Source organism: Silurus aristotelis, assembly GCF_946808225.1.
Source record: "Silurus aristotelis genome assembly, chromosome: 12".
Classification (NCBI taxonomy): domain Eukaryota; kingdom Metazoa; phylum Chordata; class Actinopteri; order Siluriformes; family Siluridae; genus Silurus; species Silurus aristotelis.
The window spans coordinates 1,233,185-1,243,883 of NC_139585.1; the positions used below are offsets into that span (position 1 = coordinate 1,233,185).

The 10,699-nt window shown below is 42.1% G+C and overlaps 3 protein-coding genes across 3 annotated transcripts in view; all 3 read right to left on the reverse strand.

Moving 5' to 3' along the window:
* Window positions 1-713: 713 nt before the first annotated feature.
* On the reverse strand, window positions 714-3,040 carry LOC310735011 (dual specificity protein phosphatase 13B-like). The gene is made up of 4 exons (XM_083557588.1): window positions 2,877-3,040; window positions 1,527-1,689; window positions 1,065-1,285; window positions 714-917 (listed from the first exon to the last, which is right to left on the reverse strand). Exons 2-4 carry the CDS (start codon window positions 1,679-1,681, stop codon window positions 715-717), a joined length of 579 nt encoding a protein of 192 aa, XP_083413714.1. The 5' UTR covers window positions 1,682-1,689; window positions 2,877-3,040; the 3' UTR covers window position 714.
* A 3,164-nt stretch (window positions 3,041-6,204) lies between these two features.
* On the reverse strand, window positions 6,205-7,877 carry LOC310735014 (dual specificity protein phosphatase 13B-like). Its single transcript, XM_083557591.1, has 4 exons — window positions 7,673-7,877; window positions 7,085-7,247; window positions 6,698-6,918; window positions 6,205-6,582 (listed from the first exon to the last, which is right to left on the reverse strand). Exons 2-4 carry the CDS (start codon window positions 7,237-7,239, stop codon window positions 6,395-6,397), a joined length of 564 nt encoding a protein of 187 aa, XP_083413717.1. The 5' UTR covers window positions 7,240-7,247; window positions 7,673-7,877; the 3' UTR covers window positions 6,205-6,394.
* A 651-nt stretch (window positions 7,878-8,528) lies between these two features.
* LOC310735017 (dual specificity protein phosphatase 13A-like) overlaps window positions 8,529-10,699 on the reverse strand; it is a 5,001-nt gene continuing 2,830 nt past the window's right edge. The window contains exons 2-3 of the mRNA XM_083557595.1: window positions 9,596-9,813; window positions 8,529-9,328 (exon numbers count right to left, since the gene is read on the reverse strand). Coding sequence (XP_083413721.1) covers window positions 9,117-9,328; window positions 9,596-9,813 — 430 coding nt within the window. The 3' untranslated portion in view covers window positions 8,529-9,116. The remainder of the gene's footprint in view (window positions 9,329-9,595; window positions 9,814-10,699) is intronic.

Genomic DNA, 10,699 nt, shown 5'->3' on the forward strand with positions numbered 1-10,699 from the left:
CCACTTTGGGTATGCTCGTTCCAGAGGCTCTTTGTGCCTGATACCCTATTTAACTGTGTTATTGGACTTTTGGGGTTTTTGGAATTGTTTGTTTGGATTTGCACAGTTGTTTTTGGCTTGTGTTCTGAGTCTATTCACCTGGTTACTCGAGAGTTTGTTTATTAAAGACTCTTATCTCTAAGCTCTCAGTCTGCGTCATGCATTTGGGTCCCTCGAGCCAGTCCCTGACACTGTGCATCTATTAGCTCTGCTCTTTCATTCTTTGTTCCCATTGGCTCTGCTATTTTACACTGCCTTTTTATTGGCTCTGTTGTTTTATACTGCGTTCCTATTGGCTCTGCTGTTTTATACTGCATTTATATTAGCTGTTTTGTTCCATACTATGTTTCTATTGGCTCTGATGTTTCATACCACTAGAGTGTTAGTACAAAGGAAGAGTCTAAAATAGACTGGGCAAAATTTCCAGAGCAATAAATGCAATAAATATCTGAGTGGTACTGAATATAAGAGAAGTTTGTGTGTGTGTGTGCATGTGTGTGTGTGTGTGTGTGTGTGTGTGTGTGTGTGAGGGGTTGGGGCATTATTGTGTAGAATGTGTGAATGTAAAATTTTCTGACAGCACTACAGGTTAATATGAATGTGCTTGGTATATTACATTATCGTTGCTATAGTAACACTTCATTCACAGCATTTTGGTAAACTATTAGCATAGCACTAGGTGGCGCTGCATCGGTTCTGCAGTTGTATGTCGAGGGTGCGTAGCTGTTCCAGGAAGCCCGGGTTGGGGCAGATGTTTCTGTGTGGTGCTACAGCACTAATGGCTTCAGCAAGCGTCATCTTCTCCTCGATCATCAGGTAGGCGAGGACCAGCGTGGATGAGCGACTCAGACCCATCGCACAGTGCACAAGCACCTTACCTACAAAACACACCTACACATTACACGTCTGTCTGTTACACAACTCACACTCGAGACACAAACCACAAGTATTACGTGTCAGCTGGCACTTTCTAGCATTAAAGTGAGCCAGGTTAGATTAGCACTCTGCGCACTTCCCCTCCTCACCTCCAGGGGTGCTCACTGCACTCTTGATGAGCTCAGCAGCACTGTAGAAGTAGGCACTGATGTCGAAGGAATGTGTGTCTGAGGCCTCCACGCCGTGGTACATGATGTTGGTGTCACTGTAGAATCTTTCACCTGTGTTCACTTTGTATTTACCGTGAGCTGCGTTCAACACGTGACTGATGTTCAGCGCCTTTAACAGGGATTTGTCTTTAGCTGCATACCTGAAACAAACACACACACACACACACACACACACACACACACACACACACACACACACACACCATAAACTCACACACACATGTACATACGATCATAGCAATTATTGCTTGTCCTGTATAAAGCCGTGTTCCTATTGGCTGTCCCTATAAAGCTGTGTTCCTATTGGCTGTCCTGTGTTACATTTGTCATTTTGATTGAATCTATTATTTGAAGCTGCTATTGATTATTTAGGTCTCTTACTGGTCTCCGATGTAGATTCCTGGTCTGACTTCATCAATATGTTCCCTCTTTCCTAGTTTCTTCCACATCAACATGTGAAGCTCAGAAATGGGCGGAGTCTCGTACTTGCCCTTTTCTCCCACCTGGTCAGAGAGAGAAATTCTGCTACGGCGCATTTCTATACCTGTCAAACACACACACACACACACACACACACACACACACACACACACACACACACACACACACACACACACACACACACAGTACAGCTATTATAAGTACTATTTTGTGTTACACCACACTGCTGCTGAATGCTGAATTGTGATTGGTCAGAAGGTGTCGATTCATTTTCTATAACAGTTGTAACTTAAAGGTTGATTATTTTACAATAACAGCATTTCCTCAACACTGTGTACTTCTTCTCCAAGTGTTCAGTCTGACAGAGTCCTGTTTTTATATATTAGAGTTTAAAATGGGATTAAGAAACTCACGCTGACATACACAGCTATTAGGGGTGTAACGGTACACTTATCCGTATAAAACCGTTTCAGTACAGGGCTTTCAGCTCGGTGTACACGTGTACTGCGTGTGGAACGTAGTAATGAGTTCCCTCAGGAACGCATTACGTTTGTTTCGTCTCCGCCTCGCACTTCACGTGTCACTGTCACTATTTGACACTGACACGATATGTTTTACAAATGCGCAAAATCACTACCACTTCTTGTCATCGCCAACGTTTATACGACAGTCTAGTGATATGGATTCTTTTATGTTTTATGGACAGATTCAAGAATTTCTCTTAAAACGAGAAACTTCTAACAATTCTGCATATCAAGTGAATGAATGAATAACAGATGGAAGGAATTTATTCATTTATAAATAGATTAACTGAATAAAAATAAATAAAAATGAAAAATAATCTTGTGTGGTTGTTAAATGCAGACATTTGTTAAAGTATCCTAAAATAAGTAGAAAATATCTTTAGAAAATCAAATATTAAATGTAAAGAACACATTTTATTTAATCACTTTAATTAGTGCTTATTTAATTGATTAAATGTAATTCAAATAGTTTCAAATAATTGTACACTGTTAATGTTCACAAATGTTAATAATAATAAACAACATTAATAAAAAACAACAAAGAATTTATGTTCCAGCCCCCCCCCCCCAACCGTACCGAAATTGAACTGAACTGTGACTTAAAAACCGAGGTACACACCAAACCGTTAACTTTGTGTACTGTTACATGCCTAATAGCTAGTGTTAGCTAGTTACAGAAGCAAACCATTACATTATCATTACATTGTGTGTGTGTGTGTGTGTGTGTGTGTGTGTGTGTGTGTGTGAGATATAGAGAGAGATTTACCTGATTTTAAAATCCAGATAACTTTATTAAAATTAACTCCATTCCCATGCAAACTGCACGTCAAAGCTGACTCTGTGTGTGTGTGTGTGTGTGTGTGTGTGTGTGTGTGTGTGTGTGTGTGTGTGTATGTGTGTGTGTGTGTGTGTGTGTGTGTGTTTGGAGTTATTTATAAATTCATGCTCTCTCATTACCTACTGCAAATATCACATCACCACAATTAACTTCATATGAACAACCTGCAATGTTTTGTTGTGTAACATCAAGACCTTAAAAACGAATCAGACAAATGAGCAGAAATGGGCGGGGCTTCATTATTTTGTGTGTACTGCGCACTGAGCTTTCTGATGTTAATTATAAGCTCTTGTCGTTGTGGGTGTGGTCATGCGTTATCATCAGAAGGTCACATGATCATCGTCAAAGCCACAGAGTGTTTAATGTCAACGTGTGATGTTTTATTGCCAGGTGGTAGGTGGGGGAACTGCACGGTCTTGGACGTTTTCTCTGGGCTGCCATCTCAAATCAAATTTTATTTTGTTACATACACATACATACAGAGTACATCAATCAGTGAAATGCTTTATACGACTGTCCAACATTCAAGCATGAAAAAGTTAAAGAATTTAAGGATAAAAAAATAGAGAAATAAACAGTATAAACTTTAGAAAATATAAAAATGAGTACATGTGCAGTGTGGTGTGATATAAAGTGACACTCTGCTGTTCAAGTCCAGGGTTAAAGTGTCATAATAGTGCAGAAAAATGTTGTGCAGAAATGAGTGACGGCGGAGAGAGAGGTCCAGTTCTAGATCCTAGGTGTTTCCTGGTTTAAACTCCAAATGGCCTGCGGGAAGAAGCTCCTCCTCATTCTCTCTGTGTTTGCTTTCAGGGAGCGAAAGCGTTTCCCTGAACGCAACAAACAAAATAGTCCATTGTTAGGATGGCTGAGGTCCTTCACAATCTTCCTGGCTCTGGTCCGGCACCTTGTGCTGTAGATGTCACAGGTCAGGGAGCTCGATGTGGATGGTACGTTCAGCTGACCGCACCACCTTCTGGAGGACTCGCCTGTCCTGCATGGTGCTGTTCCCGAACCAGGAAGTGATGCTACCCGTCAGGACGCTCTCAACGGTGCAAGTGTTAAAGGTCCTTAGCACATGAGAGGGTAGTTTAAAGTCCCTTAAGTGTCTCAGATAGTACAGACGCTGCCGGGCTTCTTCACCAGGCTGTTGATGTGGCAGGACCAAGACAGGTCCTGTGCTATGTGAACACCTAGGTACCGGAAACTGTCCACTCTCTCCACTGGGGTCCCGTTGATGTTTAGCGGTCGGTATGACTGCTCCTGCTTCGTGCTGAAGTTCACTATCAACTACATAGTCTTGCTGACGTTTAGGAGAAGATTGTTCTCCAGCACCATTTCTCCAGGTTTTTAACCTCCTGTAGGTAGGCCGTCTCGTCATTGTTGTTGGAGATCAGACCCACTACAACAGTATCGTCAGCAAACTTGATGATGGTGGTGGAGTTGGAAGTGGAAGTGGCCACACAGTCAATTGTGTACAGTGAGTACAGCAGGGTGCCCAGAACACAACCCTGGGGAGCTGCAGTGCTGAGGGTGAGGGTGGATGAGGTGTGTTGGCCCACCCGTACTGCTTGTGGTCTGTATGTCAGGAAGTTGGAGATCCATTGACACAGCAGCAGGCTAAACCCTTGGACCTCCAACTTAGGGGTGAGTGTGGAGGGAATTTTGGTGTTAAACGCTGAGCTGTAGTCCACAAACAGCATCTTTGCATAATTCCCTTTTCTGTAGTCCAGGTGGCTCATCGTTGTGTGAAGAAGATGAGCAATGGCATCCTCAATAGAGGTGTTCTGGCGGTACGCGAACTGTAGAGGATACAGTGTGTCTGGTAGTGAGGCAGTGATGAAGTCTCTGACCAGTCTTTCAAAGCACTTCATCACTACTGAGGTCAAGGCTACAGAGCGATAGTCATTGAGGCATGTGGGCTCGGGCTTCTTCGGGACAGGAACAATGGTGGACTGTTTGAAACATGAGGGGACAACAGACTGTTCCAGTGAGAGGTTGAATATCTCAGTGAACACCGGTGCTAGCTGGTCAGCACATGCTTTTAGAACCTGATCTGTGGTGCCATCTGGTCCTGCTGCCTTTCTGGTATTCACTCTCCTGAATGCCCTCCTCACGTCATGCTCCGAGATGGCTCTCCGGCTCTCTCGGCATGCACGCTGTTTGTGCCACTAGCGCCGCTAGCGTGGTTAGCTGCAGCCTCGAAACGAGCGTAAAAGGTGTTTAGCTCGTCTGCCAGAGAAGCGCCCGCATTCACCATTCTGGAAGATGGTGTTCTATAGTCCGTGATGTTTCTTAGTCCCTTCCACAGGCTCCTAGAGCCACCATGTTGGAACTGTGACTCCAGTTTCCTCCTGTAGCGTCGCTTTGCTTCCTTCACCGCTCTGCGAACACTGTAAGACGCAGCCTTGTACTCATCTATGTCCCTGGTGGTGAGCCCCTTGTTGTAGGCAGCAGAGCGGGATCTCAGAGCATCGCTGATAGTCTTATCCACCCATGGCTTCTGTTTGGGAAACGTTCTGATGGTGCTTTTCTCTACCGTATCTTAAACAGGAAGTGATGTAATAAGTCATTTGGGAGGGGTGGGAAATGAGGGACAATTTTTGGACAGTCCGTTTGTTGAAAGATTTTTCTTTTTTTCAATAAAAGCTCATATTCCAAACATTTTTTGCAAAGTAATGTCAAGTACACTTCCACCCCATAGGAGTGATTACGGCTTAAAGGCAGATACTATATAAATAAAAAAAACAATGTTTAGGAATAACATGGATGCATGTGACCCAATTACAGCCTACATTTGGAGGGAACAAATCATTTAAAGAATACATGAACAACCCTGAAAGGATTCATCTAGTCTGTAAGTGCCCAGTGTAGAAGATTTATTTTAATTTCATTTCCTTTCATTGTACGTTTACATTTCACTGAAAGTTGTGTTCTGCACATAATTATGTTTGTGACTAATCAAAATCTTGAATCTTGAATTAATTTTTAACAGCTGCTGTTGAGAATGAAATGAAAGTGGTAGCTCAGTGGTTAAGATGTTGCACTTCTGATTGGTAGGCCATGGCTTCCAAGCTCCTCCAACTATCTGCCACTGCTGGGCCCTTGAGCAAGGCCCTTAACCCTCAATTGCTCTAACTGTATTAGTGTTAGTTTCTCTGGATAAAAGCGTCTGCCAAATGCCCTAAATGTAAATATTCTCTGGATGGAGCTCTTCACCCACTGTACAGCTGGAGATGGTTCCACATCACTTTGTGACAATGTCTATAATGTAGGATGAGTGAATGTTACAGTGTACAGCAGCTCTAACAGCAGTGCAGGTTTATATGAATGCGCTCGGTATATTATATTTTTGTTGCTATAGCAACACTTCATTCACAGGGAAATCTTTCATTCGTAAGTTTGCATGATGGTAAACTTTTAAAGTAGCACTAGGTGGCACTGTTTCAGTTCTGCAGTTGTATGTCGAGGGTGCGTAGCTGTTCCAGGAAGCCCGAGTTGGGGCAGATGTTCCTGTGTGGTGCTACAGCACTAATGGCCTCCACCAGCGTCATCTTCTCCTCGATCATCAGGTAGGCGAGGACCAACGTGGATGAGCGACTCAGACCCATCGCACAGTGCACAAGCACCCTACCTACAAAACACAACACACATAACGCACTACACAAACACACAAAACACAACACACACTACAGGCACGTGAATGCAAGCAAGGTTAAACTAGCGCTCTGTGCACTTCCCCACCTCACCTCCAGGGGTGTTCACTGCACTCTTGATGAACTCAGCAGCGCTGTAGAAGAAGGAACTTATGTCAAAGGACGGTGTATCGAAGGCCTCCGCGCCGTGGTACGTGATGTTGGTGCCTCTGTAGAAACTTTCACCTGTGTTCACGTTGTATTTACCGTGAGCTGCGTTCAACACGTGACTGATGTTCAGCGCCTTTAACAGGGATTTGTCTTTAGCTGCATACCTGAAACAAACACACACACACACACACACACACACACACACACACACACACACACACACGCTTACACTTAAATTCATGTTCCTATTGGTTCCTCTGCTTAATGCCTCATTCTGATTGGCTCTGGATCTCTTGCTTGAAGCTGCTATTGGTTGTTTGGGGGTCTTACAGGTCTCCGATGTAGATTCCTGGTCTGACCTCATCCAGGTGGTTGCTTTTGCCAGTAAACTTCCACAGTAATCTGTTGAGCTCAGAAATGGGCGGAGTCTCGTGCTTACTTTTTTCTCCCACCTGATCAGAGAGAGAGACTCTGCAACTGCACATTTCTCCACCTGCAGATGCACAAACACACGCACACACGCACAGACACATACACACACGAACAAGCACACGCACACACACACACGCACACACACATATACACACGCACAAGCACAAGCACACACACACACACAGACACACACACACACACAGTACACCCATTATAAGTACTATTTTGTGTTACACTGCGGCTGAATGCCGGATTGTGATTGATTTTCTATAACAGTTGTAACTCACAGGTTGATTATTTTACAATAACTGCATTTCCTCAACACTGTTTACTTCTTATCAGTTTTACAGATTCAGATTATTACATTAGAGTTTAAAATCAAACCAAGAAACTACTGTTTACATACACAGCTAGTGTTAGCCAGCACATTACATTGTGTGTGTGTGTGTGTGTGTGTGTGTGTGTGTGTTAAAGAGAGAGATTTACCTGATTTTCTCCAGATTACATTATTGAAACAAACTCATTTCCTGAGCACACTGTGTGTGTGTGTGTGTGTGTGTGTGTGTGTGTGTGTGTGTGTGTGTGTGTGTGGTTATTTATAAATCCAAAATCTCTCCTTACGTACTGCAGAGATCATATTTCCACAATTAACTGCAGATAAACAACCTGCAATGTTTTGTTGTGTAACAACCTCGAATGTGTGTGTGTGTGTGTGTGTGTGTGTGTGTGCGCGCGCGCTAATGCTAGTAAATCTGTAGCAGTCTGTAAAAATTCCTGACATGAGATTCAGAATACAATCTTAAAAATACTATCAGACAACTCTAAGTATGTGCACCCCATCTTCTTGCAGAACATCTCCTTCCAGATTTATTCCTCTTCACTGTTGTAATGCTCTCCACTCTTCTACGAAGGCTTCAGGGTGAGCCTGTGGGGTTAACGCTACATTCAGATATTCTACAAGAGCATTATTCAGATCGGACCCTGATGTAGGAGAAGGTAAGGAGTCCAGTTCATTCTAAAGGTGTTCGGTGGAGTTGAGGAGGAAGGAGCTCTGAGTAGGAGCTTCATGGAGCTCAGACCTCAGGGTTGAGGAACGTTTAGTGAATATAATTTTGGAATAATTTCATTAAACATATATATATATATATATATATATATATATATATATATATATATATATATATATATATATATATATATATATATATATATATAATCCATTGAGATAATGATCCAGTCTGAATAGGGCACCAGCCAATCAGAGTCTTAGAGAGTGTCACATGACACAGACTATACTACATCTCTTCAAATTCAATTCAATAAAGAGAAAGAAAATGAAATCTTATCAACAGTGTTTATTTATTAGCTTCCAAAAACAATTAGGACATTTTATATCACCTTCAGTCACTAGTTACTGTCAGTGACCTGAAAATGATCTTCAGCAGCTTGTTGGTCCTCTGAGTAACATTAGATTCAGCTATAAATTTACTGGTGTTATCAGGTGCTCCCTCAGGTTGCCTTCACCCTTTAATGTTGTATTTAACACCCCCTGTTCCACCTCTGTTTAACATTTGGAGGTGTGTGTGTCATTATCTGGAAAACAGGAAGATGTTCGTTACAAGAACTTGATGTTCCTCGTTTGTTTTATAAGTAGCTAGCAAGTAAAAATGACACAACCGGAGTTCACGTGGTTGCGCAACAAGTTTAAATTCAGAATGTGGACAAACGTGTGTTAAAAACACGATTGGAACACAGCCTCATTTGATCCATTTGATCCATTTGATTCATTTGATTCATTTGATCCATTTGATCCATTTGGCCCAGCTCTCCCATGTGATTGCTCCACAATCTCACACACCATGTCCTGTTACCATGTTCACATGAAGCTCTGGTGTGTGTTTGTGTGTTTGCTTGTTTGTTTGTTTGTGTGTTAGAGCAGAATGCATGTTTTGCGTTTCCTCTTCAGCTGCAGGTCAAGGTCAAGCAGCAGAGCCAGGAAGTTCCTGTTGGGGTAGATGGCTCGTTTCTGGACCAGGCGCTGGATGGCTGAGCACAGAGACATGTGCTGATACAGCATCAGGTACGCCAACACCAAGGAGGACGAGCGACTCATTCCCATAATGCAGTGCACCAGCACCTTTCCTACAAATAAAAGTAAACACAGATCAGGCTTTTTTCCCTTCATCTCAGCTTCATTATGAAAAGCCTGTAGAGCCTCATTCAGACGGGATTAGATTCTCTGGCAGAGCAACTCAGACTTGACCCCTGTTTACCTTTGTTTCTACTCTAATTAAACAATTCCCTCCTAAGATTTCAAGAACATAATCTGATCTGTGAATGAGAGATCATCCTGAAAGCCACGCCCACTTTGCCTGGAAGCCCCGCCTCTCCTTCTGTATTAAATCTCACCTTCTACAGTTTTCAGGCCTCTGTGTATAAAGTCTGCAGCAGGTTTGAAGTAAACGTCCAGGTCGAAGTGAGACGAGTCGTCCGCCGGGATTCCGCAGTAGATGAAGCTCGTGCCATAGAACCTTTGGTCCCCGATGCTGCCGCGTTTGGAGTGGGCAGCGTTCAGGATGTGTGTGATGCCCAGCTGCTGCAGTGTCGCCTGGTTCTGAGCAATTCTCCTGCAAACCGAGTGACAAGCCAGCAAATTCATCACACATACGTCCTGAGGTGCAAAACTTACAGGAAACTACAGGACAATTAACTTTTAATAATTATAACATAATAACTATAAGTATATATATTGGGGCTGTCAATCAATTATAATATTTAATCACGATTAATTACACAAATGTCATGAGTTACTCGTGATTTATCACAACTTAACCGCAAATTTGTATTTGTTCTAAATGTACTTTAATTTAATACTTTTGAAGTGTTTAATTCTCTAATCACCAAACTCAGCATAGAGCATGAAGACTAAATATTCTTGTAAATGTTTTAAAGTAATTGCGGTGTTTAAAATTTCGTAAATCATCAGGACACCAAACGGAACTTTTACTATGTTTCTACACGGACGGTAAATGAGGTGATTCCAGGAAGAAACGGCACCTCTCCCCACAGGGTTTTAATCGTGTGCATTATGGTGGATTTTGGTGCTGATTTGAGACTTAGCACATCAATAAAACCAATGTTCAGTGATTAAAAAATATTTTTCTGTAGTTTTTTTTTATATCTGAGTAAAGAAACTATGTTTCGCCTCTATTATATATATTTATTTGTATTTTTAATAAAAATGGTCAAACAGAAATGCGTCATTTTTATTCTTTTAGCTGGTTAATATATTCAGTTCAGAGTATTATGATGTATTTGACAATAAAGTGCACTCTCAGCTTTAATATGAGTGAATTCACATTCAGATCAGATGAACTTTTAAACCCAGCCATTAGTGTTCACAGGTCAGGAGACTCTCAGTGTCTCAAGTCTGGATAAATGTGGAGGTTTGTGTTATGAAGGACATCCAGTATAAAGCATGTGCCAAATCAAATATACGGATCAGGAATCAGA